This window comes from Pinus tabuliformis, chromosome 5_2, assembly GCF_031772625.1.
Source record: "Pinus tabuliformis cultivar Carrire ecotype Pingquan chromosome 5_2, CPIR1, whole genome shotgun sequence".
NCBI lineage: Eukaryota > Viridiplantae > Streptophyta > Pinopsida > Pinales > Pinaceae > Pinus > Pinus tabuliformis.
The window spans coordinates 710,062,494-710,087,683 of record NC_142306.1 but is presented as its reverse complement, the minus strand read 5'-3'; the positions used below and the strand labels follow the sequence as shown (position 1 = coordinate 710,087,683).

At 37.6% G+C, this 25,190-nt stretch overlaps 1 protein-coding gene across 8 annotated transcripts in view; it reads right to left on the bottom strand.

Annotated features, from left to right (window-relative positions):
- The window catches only part of RAPTOR1 (Regulatory-associated protein of TOR 1), a 119,443-nt gene that overhangs the window by 20,170 nt on the left and 74,083 nt on the right, over positions 1 to 25,190 (bottom strand). For all 8 annotated transcript variants that reach the window (XR_016261837.1, XR_016261835.1, XR_016261833.1 and 5 more), the window contains exons 11-17: positions 17,687 to 17,770; positions 17,456 to 17,566; positions 16,796 to 17,245; positions 16,530 to 16,719; positions 15,543 to 16,166; positions 14,889 to 15,218; positions 14,628 to 14,754 (exon numbers count right to left, since the gene is read on the bottom strand). Coding sequence is in view for 3 of the 8 variants with exons in the window: in XM_089436898.1 (XP_089293024.1) it covers positions 14,628 to 14,754; positions 14,889 to 15,218; positions 15,543 to 16,166; positions 16,530 to 16,719; positions 16,796 to 17,245; positions 17,456 to 17,566; positions 17,687 to 17,770 (1,916 nt within the window). In the remaining 5 variants the exon portion in view is untranslated. The remainder of the gene's footprint in view (positions 1 to 14,627; positions 14,755 to 14,888; positions 15,219 to 15,542; positions 16,167 to 16,529; positions 16,720 to 16,795; positions 17,246 to 17,455; positions 17,567 to 17,686; positions 17,771 to 25,190) is intronic.

The following is a 25,190-nucleotide window of genomic DNA, read 5'->3' as shown; positions in this document are numbered from 1 at the left end:
GGATCCATTTCCCGGTTTTAAGGATCCATTTACATGGCAGATCCTATGTGGATCTGGGTGGATCCATATCCATATATGAAACAGGGATCCCAAAATCCAGCATCAAGACCACGTGGCTCAGGTAACATAGTGCATGATACAATTAATGTAAATGAAATTAAAAAACCAAAGGCAGCTACAAATAAAGCTGAACAAGCAACTAGAAATTCAGGGCTACCTACCCTTGAGGGTAGTGGGAGTGGCTGCACAACCACACCTGCCAAGAGGTACTCATCTCTTTTTCTTCTATGAACCAGAGCTAGAGCTCAACCTTCCACCAAATCTGTGATATATTAAAATAAAATAAAATGATATAAATTTACAACAACAACAACAAAAATACGCAAGAAGCAGACAAGATTATCGAAAGGTGTCCTTTCTAGAGTGAGTTAACTCTCAACATTACAAAAAACAATCCAATTTGGCAGTCGATGTGTGATGCCATCACTGTTGTTTGCCCAGGGTATAAAAGAGCTATATATGATGACTTGTGGGGGCCAATTCATCAGGCAGAAAAGGACATCAACTCTAGATTGGTGGAGTTGAAGTAGTCATGGAAAACTCGAGATGCACAATCATGTCTCATGGCTAGACAGATAGGAAGGGTAGGACCCTTCTAAATTTCTCGATACATTGTCCCAAGGGTATTATGTTTATCAAATCAATGGATGCATCAGCACAAGTAAAAGATGTGGCGTTGCTGTGTGAGTTGGATGGGTTCCTCCAGGAGATTGGCTTGCCCAATGTGGTGCAAATCATAACTGATGATGCATCTGATTATGTGGTTATTGGTAGGATGCTTATGGACAAGCATCATTCATTATTTTGACCTCCATGTGTTGCGCATTGTATTGATTTGATGCTTGAGGATCTGGTGGAACTTCCCATCATCAAAGAGGATCAGGCTAGGAGCATCCCCAAGTTCAAATATAACCATGATGTCGTTCTTAGCCTCAAGAGGAAATGCACCACAAACACGGAGTTGCAGTGTCCTGCAATCACACGCTTTTGGTTCAATGTCAGTTTGAGTTCAAGTAAATGATTGTTTGTGATCAGTGGCGTGCATGTACATAAAGGAAGAGAGGCAATGGCAAATCTATTGCTAAATTGGTGTATGTTGAAGACTTCTTGGAAGGAGTGGAAGAAGTGTGCTCGGTTGGTGAACCTTTAGTAAATGTTTTGAGATTGGTCGATGACGACCAGCATGCTGGGATGTCTATATTAGGTCATGGATAGGGCCAAAGAAACTAACAAATATTATTATGTGGGCAAGGGTACCCCAAGGTTTAAAAGACATCATGACATATCAACTCATTCATGCAAGAACACTTTTCCTCGGCCCTGCATTTTCCTACAAATGCAACTTTGATTTTGATGGTGAGGTGATAGAAGGGTTGCTTACTTGTCTTTATCCCCAATAACAAGGTCCGTAGCGCAATCAACCTTGAGATAGAAACTTATTGGGAGGGAATTGCACTAATTGGCTTCAATGATGCTATTAGTGGAAGGACTAATTTGATACCATGAAAGTGATTTAGAACTTCAAATTTTTTAAATTCACTTTCGTTTTATTTCAAAGTTTTAATTATTTTTTCTTTATATTCTATTTTCCATTTTAATGCAATGCAATTTAGTTCACTTTCTTTCTTATTTGTTATTGATGTTTGGTGACCAAAATATGTTGCAAGGCCACTACATTTACAGAAACTTGCCATCAGAATCTTCATTCAAACCTATAGAGCTTCAAGATTTTAGCGCAATTGTAGTGTATTTGAAAAAATACACTCAAGGAAACGCAACAAGTTAGAACTTCGAACTTGAATAGAGCAATTACATTTATTGTAATTTATGAAGCTCCAATATACTATGACCCTCAAGACTCATAATATCTTTTATGACCCTTTTACAACTGGACTTCTCATGTCTCAATGACTTGGTGTATCTCCATTACCAACCTTTAACTACGGATGAGGCAAATCGACAAGATGTCAGATGTGGATGCCATTTCTTTAGACAATATTGATGTACTGTCTAAGTGGAGGGTGGAGTCAAAGTGGCCTATCATGGAGGAGTCAAGCAAAACAACAAAAGAAACAAGAGGAGGAGGATGAGGGAGGGGATGAGGAAGAGGATGCGCAAGTATTAGCACCGCATTTTAGACAGACTAATGAGCCTAGTTTTACACCCACCGGTCACCATCATACACTTGTTGTTGATGTGAGTAGCATCTGATGGTCTTCTACAATTGCTTGGTGTCTTGGCATGTGGAAGACATTATTTGCCTCTTAGAGTGATTTATGTCTTCTTTCCTAAGCTTAATTGAGGAAAAGTCAATTAATTATTGTAGATTATTGGGTTATTTTCTAAAGATAAATAATTTAATTATTTAAGTGACAGAAATAATCTCAACCATTGATCTTTAAGGTGTTTCTACAAGGAAGATTCAAGATATTCAAAATGTTTCTAGAAGGAAGATTCAAGATGTTTCTAGAAGGAATCTTCAATATGTTTTTAAGAGGATATTGAGGTTAGAGATTGAAACAACAAAATTAGCTTCGTGACTTTAAATGTAAAATACACAAATGTATTTGTAAATAATATTTTTATTAATAAGAAGAATGTAGAAGGATGTTGAATGTTACGATGACTGGTTATGTCCCTTAGGACATGCCTCTTCATTAACTAATCAATTAATTATCTCTAATTATGTTTACTATATATTCATTTATAATTTATATTCGTAACATTGCCCATTTATTCAAAAAGTTTTGTACTCAAAGCTTTAATGCTGACAATTTTATTCACTTTGTGTTTGTCATCTCTGATTGAAAGTATTTGCAGATTCATCATCCATGTATGACACTTTATGTGTGTATATTGATACATTCCATAGAGAAACTTGTTGTGTGATTCTTTCTAATTTCATATCGGGACTGCGTTAGAATGCCACCGCCTTGTTTACCATAAACTTAGATAACAACCTCGAATCAACACATTCAATTTCCTCATTGGATTTCAGAACTTTTGCTTCTAGATTATTTTTATTCAAAACCACTTCTCTGTAGTATTGTTGCTTCTCAGAGATCTCTTTCTGGAAACTCCCCTCGGCTTCTTGAAATCTTTTGAAACATGAGAAACAACAACCTCGTACTACCCATCTTTCATTGCAAATTGTTCTATAACGTTCTCAATATCTTCAAGCTTTTCATTGTTTGTGGTGGATTCAGATATTATTTTTTTATCCTTTTTATTGGCAACACTTCCATCATACATTCCAAAACGTAGCATTTTTTGTATTTGTAGTCTCTTTATAGATTCAGCCAAGACTCTTTCTAAGAATCGCCTCTTACCAAAGACTAAAAATGGCCAGCCTGAAATTTTCTTCTTAAATTGATTTCCAACTCCGTGATCATTCCTTGCAACAAATATTGAGTCACCGCTTGCATTACTTGCACTAGATGGAGAAGAAGACACCATGCAAGGTGACCTTTTGCTATCCAGAATACCTTTTTGTGAAGAGAATATCCTAGCCAAATTTTTCATATATCGCAATTTCTTAAAGGGTGGAGACTTCTTATAGACATGCTTGAACCTTGGAACTCTTTGGCTTCCATCTCTTCCATCAGTTTTGAGAAATTTATTTCTTTATTTTCCTTCTCAAGATATTGGGTTTCGAAAATTTCAATATCTTTCTCATTGTTGTGTTGAACCTTCTCCATTTCAGATGGCAAATCCCAAGGTTGTTTTGGTTCATTTTTTAAGTTCTTCATATCAGATGTATTGAACAACTCATGATCTAAATTAACGCTTGCCACCTCAAGGATATTAATAGGAAGACTTGTCAAAGCCCTGGCTTTAACACAAGTATCTTTCAGGACAGTTTCTTCCATTGTTGTGTTTGTGAACCTCAGTCTGTCCTTTCATGAAGCAATTTATTCTCAAGGGATCTTGATTGTATACAAAAGTTTTCCTCTATTTTTTATGATTGTTCTGTCACTAGCATAAAGATTTCCTTTACTATCTCATTATAAGGGCTTCGGGTGGCAATGTGATCATCATCAATTTTTATTTTCTCCCCTTTATTATCTGTGGATTCATTTCTTCCCTTGGAACTCTTTGCGTTTGCATCTTCCTCTCCATTATCAGCATCAACTACTTTCCCTTCATGTTCATCATCAAAATCAATAATCTTGACATCTTCATCATCTACAACTGTATTTACATCCTCAGTTGTCATATACCCACTTTGATTATCATTCATGTCACCTTGAGAAGATCCCAATTCAACATGTTCAACGTCATTTTCTCAATTAGAACATTCTTTAATGTTAGTTCCTTTCATGTCAATGTTTTCTTCCTTTGAACATGTTTAATATTCTGCAAATTATTTTTTTATTGTTGAAATGATTCTCGACATAATTTCAGGACAAACTTAATGGCATATTGTGCAGCGGATAACGTCCAAAGGCTCGCATGGCTCTCATACCACTGAAGCAACAAAATTGTACATTGATGACTTTAAATGTAAAATACACAAATGTATTTTTAAATAATACTTTTATTAATAAGATGAGTGTACAAGGATGTTGAATGTAACAATCAGTGCCTGTTTATATACCTAGGCAGGTTTCACTTTAATCACTGGTCATGTCCCATAGAACATGCCTCTTCATTAACTAATCAATTAATTAACTCTAATTATGTTTACTGTATATTCATTTATAATTTTTATAATTTATATTCATAACAAAGATTTGGATTCAATGAAGATTATAAATAGAGGCTAGTGACGAAAGCGAAGACACAACGAAGAGCAAAAGTGTGTGAGAGAGACATCACGAGAGAGAGAGGGAGAGAGTGATTCTCTCTGTAGTTCGATTGGCTCAGTGACCAATGCACAGAGGAGGAGAAGTGTGAATGGGTTTGAGCAGATTCAAGACAGTAGAGTTGGAGGAGATTGCAAGGTTGGCTTTCCAAAAGGACATAGAGTTTGTCTGGAGGAGGTTGACTTGTTGAAGTGTTGCAGTTTTTCCATTGTGCATTAGTGCCAGGGGGTAGATCAAGTTGCTAGAGAGCGCAAATCTAATTGTAGGAGGTCAATTTCTTCAAAGTGATTTCATCTGGAGGTAAATTCCCTTAAGCCCAGTTTACCTAAGCCGAATTCATTTTAAGGGAGTCGAGTTTCTCATTCCATATTGTATTTCTGCTTGTATCTCTATGGGTTGAAAAACCTAGATTTTCCACCTAATGAAATGACAAAAAATTGTTTGTGGGTTAATTAAATTATGCAATGTGTGATTGATCTCTCTAGTTTATTTCTGTTGCATATTTTTAATTCTAGGAGTTAGAGATATCAGCGATTTTATTTTTCGGTGATTCAATTATTATTTGGGTAAATAAATAATAAACTGGGGATAAATTAAATTTCCCTAAGAAAATAATTCTTGTTAGTTTTCTTAAAGCCCATCTATCTAATTTGTCAATTTTACCAAATAAAGAACTAAAATCTGAACTTTAACTTTTAACCCACAAACATATTGAGTTTTCTAACTAGCATGCAATGGAAACAAAAGGAATAGATGAAGACAAACACACCATAAATTTGTGCACAATAAATTTTGCCCAAGAAACCCCAATTGGGGAAAACACGCAAATTGTGCTCTCTTTATTTTCTTCAGCAATAGTGAATTACATAAAGAGGGATAAAACATTCCTTCACTCAGAAATGCCCAACAAACTTTTGTGCACCAGCTAAACTATGTCAATCCAACTCAGTCGCCCTCTGTTGCATGATACAAGTTTCATACAATCTCATGCGGCCCTCTCCGTAGCTGCTCTGCACAAATCTACTCACTCAACTTGTGGGCACTGGAAACACAATTTTGAAGGCGATGACAATTATACATGTTTTCTCTTGCCGGAGTGTGCTAAGTAGAAAACCCTAGTGTTGGAATTTGCTCTGCTCTATTTCTGAATTAAGAACATAATGATATGATGCATAATGACCAAGTTTGCACCCTTTTTTTCCCTCCTAGAATTTGACATGGGCCTTCTAGTCCCACGAAGGGTTGATATTAAGTCTCCCTAGATGGCTAAGACCATCCAAACTCTTGACTATAGGAAAATTTAAATTTTCCCATGTCAAGGAATAATAAAAAAGTGACTTTTACACCTTGGCCCCACTTATGGCTCCCTCTACCAAACTTACTGTATTTGCTAAATCCGGTTGAAACCTTCCTCCTCTAACTCCATTTAACACTATCTGTTAGAGAGGATGGTGTTTTGAACTACACCCAATTTATCCCTGAAACCAACAAAGCTCCATCTAGACAAAGCCCCAACCAATATGTCTCTTATCTGTTCCGTTGTAGGAATGTATTAAAGTCTCATCTTGCCCCTCTGAGCACAGTCTTTGATATGATGGTACCTGATCTCGATGTGCTTGGAGCAGTCATGGAACATTGGATTGTTAGATACCTTAATGCAGCTCTAATTATCACAATGTATGATTGTAGGCTCAAACCTCTGACTAAAAATCCTGGCAAGCAACTTCCTAAACCAAATGGCCTCTGTTGAGCTCAGTGCCAATAATATCAACTCCTTGTTGAACCAGGAAACAACAGTTGACCTAACATGAAGGCACAACATAAAGTAATCTTCATATCGATGGAATCCCCTGCTTAATCTACATCTGTGAAACCTTCCAACTTCACTCCATCAACCTGTCTATAGATCAATCCATAATCTTTTGTGCCTCTCAGGTACATGAGGATAAGTTTAGCAACAACCCAATGTACTCTAATAGGTTCTTCCATGCACTGACTTAACTGATTCACCTCATAGCAAATGTTTGGTCACGTCCTCACCAAATACATCAACAACCCAATAAGTTTCCTATAGATAGTAGCACCAACTTTGTCTACTCTACTAGCGTCTATCTTCCTCCAGTTTCTCACCAGAAGCATGGCCATGGACCTGCAATCATGTGAAACCTCTTGAGAATCTCCAGAGTGTACTTTCCCTTTCCCAAGAAAATATGCCCAACTCAATGCCAAACCTCCAACCCAAGGAAATAGTGCATGAGCCCTATATCCTTCATTTTTCAAACTCAATGGCAATATCCTTCTTAGTCACTGATGAGCTTCTCGTCTCCTATGAGTATAAGGTTATCTACATACGACACAAGAATGAGAGTTTGCACCCCAACCATAATGTAGTAAACGTTAGGGACAACTTCACTTTTGGTTAATCCTAGTCCCAAAAGATAATTGTCAATGCGAGAGTACCACGTTCGCAGGGCCTACTTGAGCCCATATAGAACTCTTACATGTGTCTCCCTACAATGTGCCTCGAACCCCTCTGGATGCTCTATGTAAATCTCTTCCTCAACCACACCATTGAGAAAGGTAGTCGTCACGATGATCTAGTGAATGGTCCTAATGGATGAATAACGAGCCACAGGTGCAAAAGTCTCATCGTAGTCAATGCCCTCCACCTAAGAGAACCCTTTGGCTATGAATATGGCCTTTTACTTCTCCACGATCTCGTCAGCGATATGCTTAGTCTTATAGACCCACATGGATCCAATCATAGATTTGCCCTCCGACCTAGGCATAATATCCCAAACATCGTTCTTCCACCATAGCATCGCACAAAACCTACTGAGAATTTGCCTCCTTGAAGCTAGAAGGATCTTATTCTATGGTCTCAGCCATCAATGCCATAAAACCTAAGTAACTCTAAGGTTGTTTGCCCTAACTGAATGTGGAGTTGGTCGCCCCGACCTTGTCCTAAGCCTCCTGAATCAATTGATCAGCCCACCTCGGCTTCCTCTACCTGTGTTAGGTGTCACTGTTGGAGTTGGCCATGCTTGCTCTTCTCTCTCCTCTTGCTCTCGCACTATCTCCTCAAGTTACTGTTGTATGGCCTGCCCAACAACCAGTTGTGACGTGGCCTGAGTGGTTGTTTGAGCCTCCTGCTTAAGAGCTTGCAACTCCTCCTCCTATGTTGTAGCTTGCTCACGATCTAAGGACTTCATAAGAGCCCTTTCCTCCCCAAATTTGACATCACACCTGATAATTGTCTTCCTCTATGCTAGTACGTACACCCTATACACCTTGGATGTCTCACTATAGCCCACCAAATAAGCAAGCAAAAAAAAAAAAAAAAATTGTTTACTATTGTACACTCCAGCTTCTTTAGACTCTCTGAATGCACGTGGCAATAAACCAAATTGCCAAAAATCTGAAAGTGTGAGACATCTGACTTCTTGCCAGTGAATGCCTCCTCTGGTGTAACTCATCCAAGCACTTTATGTGGACTCTTGTTCTGCAAATAAACTACAGTGTTGCACGCCATAAACCAAGGGAATAATAGCAGTCCTTGGTCATGCAAAATGGTCTTGGCCGCACCAACAATGCTCATGTTTTTGCGCTCTAACACCCCATTCTGTTGAGGGTTATAGAGTGTGGTGAGCTCTCTCATGATGCCCTCCTTAGCACACAAATCCTTGAAGGCACTGGAGATGTACTCCCCTTTGTTATCTGATCTCAACGCTTTGACCTTTTTCATGTCTGGTTCTCCACCAATGCTTTGAACTCTTGAAACTTCGAGAACACTTCATCTTTCTTCTTCACAAAAAAGATCCACGTCTCCCTCAAATGCTCATCAATGAAGGTGAGGTAGTCCCTGTATCGCATGAGGGATGGAGATGAGAATGGACCACATACGTCCAAATGAACCAAGTCCAAGATGCCCTTGGCTCGGTTTTCGTTGTTGGGAAAGGACATCTTGACACAAATGCCAAGTGTGAAGCCCTTGCACAAGTCATGTTGGTTTGTGTTACACTCTGGCTATCTCCCTACGGATTTCCAACACTCCATGGTGCAAATGTCCCATACACCTTGGCCATTTCTCCCCAAGGTCTCAACCCTACTCACAACCCTCCTTGTTGTTAATCAAGGTGTCGACTATCTCAAATTATAGCCTGTAAAGGTTCTTCACCCTTACACCAATATGCTTCATGGCTCTAGTATTTAAGGGCTTGAGGTAGGCCTTTCCTCTATTGAAAATAACCTCCTAAACCTTGTTCTCTAGGGTCAAAACAAAAAAAAGTCCTTTTAAAAACCTAGAACATAAAGAGCATTCTTCAGATAAAGAGGGCTACCAAACTCCCTCTCAAATCTGACAGTACCCATGCCCTTGGTCAAGAACCTGCGATCATCTTCTAGCTAAAGGTGAAATTGCATGTCCTTCTCAGTCAACTCGCTGAAATATTCATTGTTCCCAGTCTTATGTTTGCATGCTCCACTGCCAATGTACCATATGTTGTTGGCTACAGAGCCTTCTATGCAAGCTATGAGTGAGAACTCCTTCTCAGACTTGGAATTGAACTCGTCCACTTTTGTCAAAGATGCCACTTCGTAATTCTTGAACCCCTTCTTCCTTTGTAAGCACTTGATGGTGTATCCAAACTGAAGACGTTGGAAGCATTTTATTTTGTTGAGATCCTTCTTCTCATTCTTGCCTTTAGAGTTGGACTTAGGCCCTCTTGCGCCCTTCTTAACTTTGGTGTTGCCCCCTTTTCCAACTAGGGCAAAGTTCTCCTCTTCCTCATGCTTAACATGAGCTCCAGATCTACCCTGCCTCCAAATCTCCTCCTGAACACAGTCACCCCACAACTGCTCCCAATCTGGAAGCTTCTCCCTGCCATTCACTGTGTCCTGGAAGTTGTCCCAAGATTTGTGAAGACCTGACAACGCAAGGCTCACCACATCTGCTTCAGGTACTATCTCCCCCACACATGTTAACTCGTATTTCACCTGAATGAACCTAGTGAGATAAGAGATTATGGCCACATACTTGCCCATCTAGATGTTTCTTAGTTTTCCTTGAACACAACTTTTTTGGCATCACTTAGCTCTAGTAGAGGTCTAAAATAGCTATCCACATTTCCTTGGAAATCTTCTTGCCAAAAAGATGTGGCACAATATGGTCTTTCACTCCCTCAAGAATGATCCTGCTCACTCTGGCATCATTCTTGTTGTTTTGAGCCAATTCTTGGGGATCAATTAGTGTTGCTAGTGGGTTCACCACAAACTCCTTTACACCCTGCTCCTCAAGCACCACAAAAATCCTCACCCTCCATGAGCAAAAATTTGTTGCTCCCTCCAAACTGTGTTATGATATCAAACCTTGGTAAGAGATTCATTAGGTCAAACTCCTCAGAAACCCTTGCGCATTGGTCTCACTAGTTAAAGCTATGCTTTGTAGGTTAATACATGAATTGCACTGTTAGAACCCTAGTGCAACCCTTTAGATGTACCGCACCTTCCTTCTACACCTTAACATGTTTGTGGGGTCGAAAACAGAAGCGTTGGTCTTCAGTCAAAGACGTGCAAATGTCCCATACACCTTTGCCATCGCTCCCCAAGGTCTCAACCCTACTCACAACCCTCCTTGTTGTTAATCAAGGTCTCAACTATCTCAAACTGTAGCCTGTAAAGGTTCTTCACCCTTGCACCAATCTGCTTCATGGCTCTAGTATTTAAGGCTCTAGTTGGTACCTTTACACCCTTACACCAATCTGCTTGATGGCTCTAGTATATAAGGCTCTAGTTGGTTTTCTAACTAGCATGCAACACAAACAAAAGGAATAGATGAAGATAAACACACCATAAAACTGTGCACAATAAGTTTTACCTAGGAAACCCCAACTGGGGAAAACCTACAAATTGTGTGTTCTCTTTATTTTCTTCAACAATAGCGAATTACACAAGGGGGGATAAAACTTCCCTTCATTACGAAAAGGCCCAACAAACTTCTTTGCACCAGCTAAACTCTATCAATTCAACTCGGCCTCCCTCTTTTGTGTGATATAAGTTTCGTACAGTCTCGTACGGCCTTCTGCAAAGTTGCTTTGTGCAAGCCTACTTGCTCCGCTGGTGGAAACAATTATGAAGGTGATGACGCATGTACGACCCGTTTTCTCTTGCTAGAGTGCGTTGAGTAGAAAACCCTAGGGATGGAAATTGCTTTGCTCAAGGAAGTAAGAACAAATTGATCTAATGCATAATGAACAAATAAGTGCCATTTTTTCTCTCCTACAATTTGACTTGAGACCACCAATTCCACAAAGGGCAGAGATTAAGTCTCCCTGGATGGATGAGATCGCTCCAAATCTAGACTATAGGAAAATTTAAAATTTCCAAAGTCGACGAATAATAAAAAAGTGAGTTTTGTGCCTTGGCCCCACTTGTGGGTGCCTCTGCCAAATTTAGTGCATCCACTAAGTCTATCTAAACCCATCCTCCTCTAACTCCATTTAATAAAAATATTGTTGGGATTAGAAATTTAACACTTGTTGCAGCACTAGGGCCTTCTATTGTTAAGGGCAGGCCTGACAAACATCACATCATCTTTCCCTGTAAAAGTGGGGAGAGGGCATTAGCTACATGCTAGTTTTGCATTTGTTGTCATTGTAAATCTACCTCATTATGATGAGATACATTTATATAAGTCATGTCATTTTGTATTGGTTCTTTATTTTTGAGTCCTTGATTGGACAACTATCATACTTCAGAATCCCAACCGACTATGATGAATCAGTTTTTATTTGGCATTATCGGTGCTTTCACCATATTTATGTGCCAATATGATTATCCAATGTTTATTGCTTTATATGTTTAAATTTTTTTGAATGAATATATTATGTATTTTTATGTTTGCCAATTTTCTCTGATTTTTCCAAAACGATGATTTCAGGGCCCTCGCCTAAGTTTTGCCGATTTTGACTTTTCCAACGTTGCTATGAATAAACATTGATCTAGAATATATTTCCCTTCAACAACTATCAACATATAAAAGTCATCATATAATCCTTCAGTAAGCTTCCACAACTGCAACCATCCCACAGTAGAGTCTCTATCATGGCAACAATGTCTTCACGATGTAGAGATTAGCATTGGATACTATGTAAGAGACCTAATATTCAATTTGAGCTACTTAACTTTATCCAAAGATTGTGGAGATACCTCAACAGCTGGAGACTCTTGACCAAACTACATGTTCTGATGAAACCCTAAGTATCATGATCACTGAGATACATTTAGAGCTAACAGATAAAGATAAAAATATATTATTATAGTCATGGAAATTTATAAAACCTTCTATCTCACTGTCAGCATACATAATTGATTCACACTAATATTTACTCGGTGGCCTTCATATTTACATTTATGTCAATGGTGACATAAATGGTCATTTTAATACTCTATACAACGTATCTACAAATCCTTTGATTAGTTTACAGAGTAATACAATTTCTTTGAGTACTCTCATAAAAACTACAAGTTAGCTCAACTGGTTGACACCAATGATGCTTAGCATTTAGCTAGTTCCATGCCAACAACTACCTGGTTTGAATACTTAGAGTTAGGAACACTAGCACATGCCAAACAAAGTTCCTTCTACTGATTAATTACTCCAAAAGACTTGGAATATAAAGATATCCATGAGGATACAAATATTATATTAAATGTATGAATAAGAATGAATTTACAATGAGAACAAAAGGCTTGCTTATATACCAAGCAAGTGTCTCTTCATGGAGAGTCGTGTCTCATTTAGACATGACTCTTCAACCTAATTACTAATTAACTAATAATTATTTATGGTTATTATCATTTACATTATTTTACATTATTTCCTATATATTTATTCATAACATTGCCTTCCTCCTCAAAAAGCTTTGTCCTCAAAGCTTGTCGATGAAAACGCTTGATCTCTTTTTCAGTTTCGAATGTTTTTTCGTCTCAGAATAGTCATCTTTGTCGAAGCAAGACAACATGATCCTCTAAGTGACAAACAAAATTGTCACGCTAAGAAGGGATCAGACCATCCTAGATTAATCTTCTGTGTAATATTCTGATCACTGGAATTTTGTAACGACTTGTCATCATAAGACTGGATTGAAGCTACATCACTATTCTCTGGAACATTTGTTTGTTGTTCTAGTCTGAATGGTCCTGATACGTAGCATGGTTGAGTTGTCTACTCTCATGATTTGGATGTAGATATGGAACTTTTTTGGTTTGACTTTCCCTTATTGGGCGTGTGGCAATTTTTTTATTTTCTTCTGGCAAAGATATTGTTGAGTTGGTTACGGAACATTCGCTTGGGATGTTCATTGTCTGAACTGCAACATCTAAGTTTGTATTTTCTTCAACTTTCTTGTCTTCTTCCTGAGTTGTGACATTCACTGGATCGGTATCTGTTGTTTTTTTGTCAACTTGAATTCCTACATTTGATGCTTCCTTCTCGATAAGTTGGTGTACCTTGTTTTCTAATGACTATTTATCCTTCTTAAGTTTCTTAATTCGCGTCAATTACTTCTCACTATAGTTTTTAAGCCGAAAAACTTCTTCATTTTTGTCAACAGTGATCTTGTCAACTTCTCCTTACATATTTTGTAGAACTTTTTTACCTTCTTGAAAAATTACTTTTGAAATATCTTGTATGTCATCTGGCATTATTGAATTTGGCTTCAATGTAACATCTTAAAACGTTATTTTTTTCTTTTTGTATGAAAATGTCAAAAATTTCTTTTTCATATTTAGGATGAAAGAACCCAAGGTTTCCATCCATGGGGATCCCAAAATAATGTCACTTGGGTCAGTCAATAGGGATTGAACCGAGAATTGTGATATAAATGTATAATCGCCAATGTTTAACTGTAAATTAGTTATTTCGTATAGATTTTTTTAAATAGTTTAATTTTTTGATTATATTTGACTCTGGAATTACTAATTGGTTTGCGATTTTAGGCGTTGCATAATTTTTATCTTCGGCAGGAGAGATACCAATAGCGATATCTTATCCTGCGATAGTTTCTTTAATTTTAAATAGTATTTTAGCATAACCGATTGAGATTTCTGAAAATCTTCCTTCTTTCAATCCCGAATTAGACTCCATTTGCGTTTATCGAGGTGAACTTGGCATTAATAATATATTTATCCTCCCTTTTTTATTTCTATTTTATAATAATAATATTATTATAAATATATATATATATATATATATATATAATATTTAATTATATAAATTAAGTAAATAAATTAATCCGATTATATAAATTGATTAATTTAATCAGTTGTTAATTAATAAAATTTAATTAAGTTATATGTTTATAACTGTAATGTTTATATGTATATATATGGTAATTGAAACCTTAATTTTTCCACCTTTGTTTAACTTATATAGCTAAAAAATTTATTACTCTTACAGCATATCAAATAGGCACGATTCTTGGTCATGGTTGCCTTTTTCTGAGAACAGGGTACAATTATATCTTTATGAATGTTCAAAAGATTGGGCAGCGGATTGGATAACCAACATAAACAACAAAAAAAACAAACACAACAACGAGAATATAAAGAACATACCAAAAACCCGAAAGTTAAAACCAAAAGAATTAGGATCAATGCTATATGACAAATGTTGGAAGAATAAAAACATAATTATAAGGAGGAACCCATATATCGGGCATAGATTGGAGTGAGAAAAGGAATGGCATGACATCCAAGTATTACCTTACAGTCTCCTTCTCGTCAGCAACAATAACAATAGGAATGAAAGGATGTAGCAATACAGATTTCAGCCCAGCCTCACAACCTGTTTCCGGAAATTTTGCAATCTGATCACTGATTCTGCTTACATCTGTAAATAGTCAATCAGCATTAACGAATTTTGTCATCAAAAAGCTACAGATTTAAAACAAAGATCTGAATAGGAAATCATCTTGTCAGGACATAATGAAATTATTTACTTGGGAAACATTAAAATGTACGTACTAGAGTGTTGACATTTTGCAATTCTTTCAAGAGTTAGCCTCTCTCTTTCTTCCCGTCTTACTAATGCTTCCTCATCATCAGAAGCTCCAGACAACAGAGGCCTTGAGTAAAAGCCACAACTCCAACTATAGATAGTTGATTGTGGAAGGAGGCCCCTTTCAGAGGATGATGATCCACCAGAGGCTAAGATTGAGTCTGCTAAACCAGCATCTGCAGCTGTGCGCATGTGAGGACTGAATTCCAAGGAGCATACTCTACGCATTCCAGTTAAGTAGCTCTGTCGGGTTGGGGGACTTGCAGGAGGCGTTCTAAATGTAATAGGTAAATTTCCTGTCATCAAAACAATTCAGCAATATTTTAGGTCTAATCAAATGCATAAATGTAGAGCAAAATCTGTACAATAAGACCATCAAGACAAGCACCAAGAAGAAAGACTAGCAACTCTCATGACTATGCATTGGACACTAATAAAAATATATTATCTTGTCTTATCTTCATGGTAGCACTCATTTCCATGTTTAAGCTTTTGCCTACTGTCATTAAGCCAGCCACTATATTTAGTAAACTCCAAACTAGATCTTAGTTATATATCCCACTAACGTGCACACCTTTGCAATTTGCTAGATATAGCTGTGGCAATTTAGAAATACTCACCTGAATTTAAATCTAACCAAGAAAATGAACGTGCCAATCCAGGTAAACTAGGAGGAACAGATGCAACAGAAGAATCCCGGTGCTGTCCAGCCCCACCTGTAGGCCTGGCTGACTTTGCTACAACTGGCTCAACACCAATTGTTCCTAGTATTTGTCGTCCCAAACTTGCAACCCATGGTGCTGGATCCCTTGCCAAAGCATACATGGCAGCAACACATTGTGCATATACTGCATTATCCATCGATTTGGATCTTGGTAATCTCAAATTCCCATTACTGGCAGCATCAGGCAATGACATCCTAGACTCTGACTTCTGGGATGAACCATCAGATGAAGGAGAGCCATGCATAATACTAGTTGAAGCCAGTGGGCTGCTAGTAGATACTCTTCCCTCACGAGCTGAAGCATTGTTGTCACTTCCTACTCTTAAAACCGGACCATGATTAGCAGAAATTGCATTAGAGGATAACATAAACTGGCTTGCATTTGTATAACTGCTAGTTGGACTTCTAATGTTTGCCAATGATGGTAAAGAATTCAAAGTGGAATTCGATGGTGGCTTCAAATATGCAGCAGCCATTGACTTCAGATGCTTGTTATGTCCAACAGCAAAGCGTGATAGGGCTGTATATCAAGGGAGAGCACAACACCTTTCAGCCAAGCTTTAGCCCAAGAAAACTTGTTAAAGAAATAATTACAAGTAAAGATAGAAATAAATTTAAAAAGAACTAACAATTGAATAAACCAAAAGAAAAACAACAAAGAAAAACATTTACAAAAAAAAAAAAAAACAATTAAGAACGACTAATATTTTATACACCAATAATTAAATAAACAAAAAAACCATCTAGTTCACCAATTCAAAAATAAATAAATAAATCACGTTATTCCAGACTTCCAAAAAGATAATAGAAGTAAAATGATGAAAGTCAAAAAAACAAAATAATAAAAATTTAAAAAATAAAAATAAAAATAAAAAAACATTACCTACTGCAAGCTCAGACCGGACAAGTGGACTTGCATCAGAAAGTACTTTGAGGAGATGTTTTGCAATTTCTTGCTCTGCTTTACTTTTTTCATCGTCATCATCATAGTCATCATATACAGGGCCATCTCTTAAGGATTCAGTTCCAAGAGATAGAAGAGTTCCTAATGCAAAGACCGCAGCTGCTCTTACCTGAAAGCCGACAACAAGGTTATCTCTGAAAGTTCTCTGGATGATGGTATAACATAAATTGGAAAATAAACCTTACCTCTGGTTGAGGTTCATATAGAAGAGGGGAACATATAGATAAAGCATTTTCACGTAGGCCTAGTAGTTGAGCTTCTGGAAAACCCTCCCACAGTTTTCCAAGGCACAAACAAAGCCACTGCAAAAGCTGAGGCTCCCTTTGAGGCCCAGGCTGAGGATCTGAGTCTACCTCCCTCGAAGGCCCAAGCTGAGACTCTGGCTGTACCTCCCTTGAAGGCCTCAGCTGAGGCTCTGGCTGTACTTCCCTTGGAAGCCCAGCTTGCATATGCTGCAAGCATACACTAATTAATCCAGATTGAATACATGCTTCTTGCCCTCGACGATGCCCATCCACAATAACAGCCAACACGAAAGCTGCCATAGCACGCTGATGTCCCCCTATCATTATGTTATCGAGGTATCTAATGAAGTATTGATGACCACCATCCTTTACCAAATCAACTTGGCATGACTGCAAATGAATATTTTTCACAAAAAGAAATATTAGGAAATGAATAATAGTCTGCCCCTAGCAAAATTCAGTGACCTGACTAACAGGATAACTATCAAATGTCTAAAAAAGAACTCAAACACTTAAAGAAAAATGATGTGAAATGTCTTGTCCAGAATCTTATATAACTGAATCCAATTATCAATGCCCTTGTCTCGGCTTTGCCATTACCTTGTCCAGAGCAAGAATCTTAGTCCAGATAAACACAAGAACTTGTCGCAGCTCTGCCGCAGTTGTTTGAAGTAATTTGAGGACATATGGGAAAATCCCAACAGATAAAGCCTATAGAACAGCCAAAAATTAGAAATCTAAGTGTATAAAAACAAATAATCTTACCACAAATCCAGTTATACATTGATGTCTGAAAAACAACACAACTTCTCAGAATAGAAAATTGTGTACCAGATCCACTGCCCAGGCTCCCATGTCTAGAAATCTTCCCAGCAGAAACAAAGCCCGATATCTGTGAGATTGACTAAGTAATACCTGCAGAGATAGGACTGCTTCTCTTAAACATTATTTTAACAGGACAGAGTACAACAAAAAGGATAAGTAACATCGAAAAAAACCCCTCTGAAACACTGGCATCTATAAAATTTTACAGCGCATAAATTCTAGCTAGTAAATGTGGTTATCAGGAGGTGATCCCATCTCAACAAAATAACCTATGTTTTTCGACCAATATTAAATTTATACCTACTCTGACTGGAGATAAGAGCAAGCTGAAAATAATAATGAAAGAAAAATGCACACCAAGCAAATTCTCAAGGGTTGGTACCCGCACAAACGCCTGACAATGTTTGCAGAGATAATCCAACAACTTAGTACAAAGTAGGTTCTTCACCTTGGAAAAAGCACACTGAATGTGTCTGTAAAGCATTAACAGCCTAAGTCCAAACTATGTACAGGAAACATTGATTAGGGGAAACACCACCAGATAGTACAGCTAAAGGCTTCAAATTGTTCCATTCTACTCGATTGGCAACAATAGAAGATAACCTTAGAATCAGAAATTACCCAGTGGCATTTCAAAGATCGGCCATTGCATCCCTCTAGAAGTTTGAAAGAACGAAACTATATAAATGTCCACAGATAACTATGACAATTCATTTAGACTGAATAACATGTGATATGAAAATACTACGCTGAATGAGTTCTAGAAACTGACGGCAAAGAGTATGGGTTTCTCAAGTGCAAGCTAGTACAAAGTAGGTTCTTCACCTTGGAAAAAGCTCACTGAATGTGTCTGTAAAGCATTAACAGCCTAAGTCCAAACTATGTACAGGAAACGTTGATTAGGGAAAACACCACCAGCTAGTACAGCTAAAGGCTTCAAATTGTTCCATTCTACTCGATTGGCAACAATAGAAGATAACGTTAGAATCAGAAATTACCCAGTGGCATTTCATAGATCGGCCATTGCATCCCTCTAGAAGTTTGAAAGAACGAAACTATATAAATGTCCACAGATAACTATGACAATTCATTTAGACTGAATAACATGTGATATGAAAATACTACGCTGAATGAGTTCTAGAAACTGACGGCAAAGAGTATGGGTTTCTCAAGTGCAAGCTAGAACTTCTACCCAAATTTCTATAAAACGGCAATACTTGTTGAGAATTCAATAGGGCAATGAATATGTTAATTCTCTTAACTTGATAACTGCTTTTGTTACCTTTTACTTATTAGCTTTGTTCTTTTATTATTCCAATGTGCAATACATCAAACAGCTACCAAAACAATAAGAACAGTGACACAATATATAGGCTGCGAGCCAAAAGGCCAAAACCCCTCCTCTTGAGGGGAAAACCCATAAATCTCTACTTTATCTTTCAATTGATGAATACCATGACCTATACTCAAACAAATACCCTCCAAGATCAAGTCTACCATGGCCTCCTGCTGCAATCTCTTCGACCTCCCAATAGATCCGAAATTCTGCTCCCCAACAACTATTTTAACTGTTGTTGCTTCTCTAGGAGACTTCGATCTCCCTCTAATAGCCTTCCTCTTGACCTTCGCTTGCTTTCCCTTCTAATCTGCTTCAAAATTGAACGACAAGAGATCCCAGTGCAGAAACCCTAACTTCAATCTTCCCAAAGCAATAGAATAGGCCCAGAACACTTAGACTTCTTTGACTTCCTCTTCTTCGCACTTCCTTCTTCGACTTCTTCTTTTGCTTCTTCGCATAAGAGATGAGTGAGTGAGTGATCCAAATGGAGGACACGTTCCTCTTATATATAGGCTTCTTCACGGTTGGTTGTGGCTCTTCATGTAGGCCTACTTGATAGCTCATTACATCGACTTGATCTTGTAGATATTTTGACACTTAAAAGACAAAATTAATTTTTCCTTTACACTTTACAATGTGCCCATAGGGTCTTCAATATATGACAATGACTCTTTTACCTAAGACAAACCCTAGAAGCACTCAATGGGTGCTTGACCTATAAAATAAAAGAACTTGAAAATGAAACCCATGCTCCAATAATAATAATAATTTCTTTTTCATTTTATATTTACAAGAATACATTTCATACTTATGAAGACCAGACCTAGTTACACATTTTTCAACACTCCCTCTTAACTAGGGAGGTATTCATAAGAGGTACATGGTCATTCTCAATCTGAAGAGATCTCATAAAAAGAGTCGCATTGTTAACCCATCTGTCTAGCATCATATTAACCAACATTGTCACATAGCAAGGCCTTGACTAATAGCTCTATCTCTGCACAAGATCAGAGCACAATGCTAGCAAGACCAATGATATATATAGACACCATCATCATTGTCTCCAAGGTACATACCCCACCCGGGTGTTCACAAAGCATGACCTCCCATTGGACTATTCTTATCATGGGTAGCTAATCCTCAAAGAATATCGGTCCACGACTACTCTTGTCCTGAATGCCCTACCACATTCTCAAAAAGTATCGAATGTTAGATGGTTACCCAATCCTCCATTCTTTCTTCCCAAATGAAGACAAGCATGTAGTGTCTATCTCTCCCTATCAATTAGGGAGGACAAATCCACCAAACCAACCTTGTCCCTTAAGTATACAAGCTTCTTGTTCGGAAGTGATTTCGTCAATATGTCAACTACTTGTTCATCAGTGAAGATATGCTATAGCTGCAACACACCATTTTGTACTAGCTCTCAAATATAGTGATAGTTGTTGTTGATATGCTTTGTCTTTCCATGAAACACTGCATCTTCAGACAAACGAATACAACATGTGTTATCACGAAGTATCATTGTAGGGTTCATTGGTCCTTCAAAAAAGTTGGATAGCAGCGTCCTTAACCATACTGCTTGCCTGCTTACTTCACGTGCTGCAACATATTTAACCTCATCACTACTCAAAGCAACAATGTCTTGTTTTCTACTCATCCATGAGACCATGGAGGATCCTACACTGAAATATCCTTCTGTAGTGCTTCTTCCATCCTGTTCACTACCTCCCCAGTCTGAATTTGCATACCCTATTAATAGGACATTATTCCTTTTATCATATTTCATACAATATTTGATGGTTCCTTGCAAATATCTTAGAATATGCTTTCCCGCTACCCAATGATCATGCTTCAGCTCCACTTGGAATTGACTAAGTACATTTACTGCAAAGCATATGTCTGGTCAAGTATTCACCAAGTACATCAATGAGCCAACATGTCGTCTATACCTGAAAGATCCACAGGGCTAGATTCGAAACTCCTCAGTCTCTTCAAGTTTGTGATCATCGGAGTGGTCATAGGTTTACAGTCCATCATGTCGAACTTCTTTAGAATCTCGATCACATACTTTCCTTGACCCAATTAAATTTCATCTGGTTCTTGCCAAACTTCTAGTCCCAAACAGTAATGCATCATCATGATCCTAATCAGACCTTCAACACTTGTCAAGAGAAGATCATCTACATACAAAAGAATAATTACACGTTAATTGTTTACAACCTTAGTATAAAGGTTTGAGTCAACAGAACTTTTTTTGAAGCCTATTCTTTGTAGGTATGCATCCATTCTAGAATACCATGCCCTTGGTGCTTGCTTGGGACCATATAATGCTTTTTTCAATCTGCAGACATATGCCTTCCTATCTTTGACTTCGAATCTCAAGGGTTGTTCTATATAGACTTCGAATCCCAAGGGTTCCATTCAGAAACGCATCCTTGACATCCATTTGGTGGATGTTCCATTCCATCAATGCTGCCAGAGAGACTAATGACCGAATCGTTGTATATCTTGTTGTTGGAGCAAATATTTCTTCATAGTCTATGCCTTCAAGTTGAGAGAACCCTCTAGCCACAAATCTTGCTTTATACTTATTTATACTTCCATCAGTTGCATGCTTTATCTTATAGATCCACTTGGGAGCAACCACAAATTTGTCTTCAGGGCTAGGTACGATCTCCCAAACTCCATTCTTCATTATAGATTGATACTCTTCATTCATGGCATCCTTCAATTCTCGATGTTCTACAGCCTTTTCAAAGGTGGATGCTTATGCTTCTATTAATTTTTTCATGCATGCAACATAACCAGAATATTTCTTGGGTCTTTTACTTTCTCTAAATTATCTTGGTGCTACCCCATGACCTTTTGAATCAAGTAGTGTGGATTTCAACCAATTAGGTATCTTCCTTGTTTCGAAAATGACTGCAGGTTGAACAGGTTCACTTGGCCCTTCTTCTCCATGGTGTGATCCTTCTCCTTCTAAACTTCTTCCTCAAACATCAGAAGTTCTTCGCCATCAAAAAGTATGGAAAGTTCTTTTGACTACTTGAATGCTATACTCTCATCATATATGAAATCACGACTAACTTCATTGTGATGTCCCCCTCTCATATAGATTCTATAGGCCTTTGATGAGTTACTATACCCAACAAAAGTCCCCTTCATACCGAAAGGATCAAGCTTCTTTCTTTTGTCCTTTGGTATATGAATATACACAAGACACCCAAAGATTTAAAGATGATCTACAAATGGCTTCTTCCCAGTGAACACTTCTTCTGGAATCTTGTTATCTAGAGATCTATCAGGACATCGATTTTGAATGTAGACCGATGTCTTGGTTGCTTCCCCCACAAAAACTTAGGTAGATCTTGATCGTGTAACATTGCTTTTATACTTCCATTGTGGATTTGTTCTTTACTTCTGTGACTCCATTTTGTTCGAGATTATATGGGATTATCAGCTCCCTCTTAATCCCAGACTCCTTACAGAATGCTATAATCTCTTTAGATGTATATTCTCCTCCATTATCAGATCTTAGTATCTTGATTATTCTTTTTGTAAGGTTCTCCACTTCAGGTTTGAATTCTTGAAATTTTGTAAATACTTCATCCTTGGTTTTCATTAAGTAAACCCAAGTCTTTCTTGAATGATCATCTATGAATGTGACATAGTATAGATGGCCTCCAAGTGATTTTGAAGTCATAGGGCCACATACATCTAAACTGAATAAGATCCAAGATTTCTTTTGACCGTGAAGCACTGCTTCTAAATGGTCCCTTGGTATTTTTACCTAATGCACATCCCTTGCAGACACCTTCATGATCTACCTTTAGATTCGGGATTCCATCTACTATGAAATTTAAAGTTGGAAGAATTTTGAAATGTAGATGACCAAACCTTCGATGCCAAAGTTCACATGGACTACTCTGAGTGTGGGCTTGGTTTGCAGGAGATATTAATCTGTAAAGCCTTCCTTCTCGAATACTAATAACTTTAGCTTGATCTATGCTTAAGCCCTTTCACCAAACAACTACCTTTCCATCAAAGGAGGCTACTCTATCTCCCTTTATCTTCTAAACTTGAAATAGGAAATAACTTTTTGTGCGAACCTGGAACAAAAAAAATGTTGTTGAGGTGCATGTTGCTTCCATCCTTGAGTTTTGATGGAAGTTGATCCAATGCCCTTCACTAAATAACTTTTGTTGTCTCCAAGTTCCACAGAGTAAGCAGATTTTCCTTTTGATAAGGTCTTCAATTGGTTGGAGTGACCAGTCATGTGCCTTGATGCACACTATCAATTACCCAGATGTCTTCATCTTGGAATGTACCAAAAAAAGCCGAAAAGAGACCTTCACCCCTTCCAATGATTGATGCCTTCTTTGAAGGGAATAAGGGACTCCATGCTTTCTTTATACCTTTCTTAAATGGCTTGCAATCTTCTTGATGATCTTCTTCATTGTAGAGGAGATCTTCATGATGCCCTTGGAGAAACAAAGCTATGATACCATGTTGACAATTCAATAGGACAATGAATATGTTAATTCTCTTAAATTGATAACTGCTTTTTTTACCTTTTATTTATTAGCTTTGTTCTTTTATTATTCCAATGTGCAATGCATCAAACAGCTACCAAAGCAGTAGGAACCACACAATATAGAGGCTACAAGCCAAGGACCAAACTCCTCCTATTGAGGGGAAAATCCATAAATATCTTCTTTATCTTTCAGATCTTTCAATTGACAAATACCATGACCTAGACTCAAACAAACACCCTCCAAGATCAAGTGTACCACTACCTCCTATTGTAATCTCTTCGACCTCCCAGTAGATCCAAAATTATGCTCCCCAACAACTGTTGTAACTGTTGTTGCTTCTCTAGGAGACTTCAATCTCCCTCTAATAGCCTTCCTCTTGACTTCGCTTGCCTTGACTCGAGTCCTAGGGCTAGTAATATACCCTAAAAGACCTTCGCTTGCTTTCCCTTGTCTTCTGCTTCAAAATCGAACCACCAGAGAGCACAGTGCAGAAACCCTAACTTCGATCTTCCCAAAAGAATAGAATAGGCCTAGAACACTTCAACTTCTTTGACTTCCTCTTCTTTGCACTTCCTTCTTCGACTTCTTCTTCTTCTACTTCTTCGCATAAGAGATGAGTGAGTGAGTGATCCAAATGGAGAACAAGTTCCTCTTATATATGGGCTTCTTCAAGGTTGGGTGTGGCTCTTCATGTAGGCCGACTTGATTTTGGAGATATTTTGACACTTTAAAGACAAACTAATTTTTTCTTTACACTTTACAATGTGCCCATAGGGTCTTCAATATATTACAATGACTCTTATACCTAGGACAAACCCTAGCAACACTCGATGGGTGCTTGACCTATAAAATAAAAGAACTTGAGCATGAAACCCATGCTCCAATAAGAATAATAATTTCTTTTTCATTTTATATTTACAAGAATACATTTCATACTCATGAAGACCGAACCTAGTTACACATTTTTCAACAATACTTATAGTCAAACCATATCAGAACTGAGAAAAACAAAATCCCAAAACAACTACATAGGATTTTTTAAAATTGAACATGATTCATAAGGAGGATCATTCATGATTTCACAAATATCAGAAGTATAGCAAAAAGCTAAAAGGATAAGACTGACTATAGTCTCATAAGTTATTTACATATTCAATAGAAGTCGGCAAGTATGTGGTCTATATTGTTTTTACACAGGCATACATACACAAAATAAATATTATAACGAAAAAGACTGGATTCAATCATATTCATTAGGTTATATAATATCGCAATACACAGTAGGAGAAGATCAGTGTGTTGTGTCTCTCCACAATTCCTAACAATTAACTCCTACATTAAGTACAGCATCAAATGCCTTATTATTATATCACTTTATTAATGGGACTTTATTCCATGTCCATCCTAACACATCTAAATTCAAAAAATGACCATTATTTGTCCAAACTAGCAAAACACCCAAAATATTATATATCCAGAGTGGCAAAATGCTACAAATATGTTCAAATCAAATTTTGGAATAAAATATGCTGCCACCCAAAATAGTATATAACCAAAGTGGCAAAATGCTCTTAAAATGTTCAGCAATATAAATTTCTGATTAAAATATCTTGCCTCAAGGTATGCTTGAGAG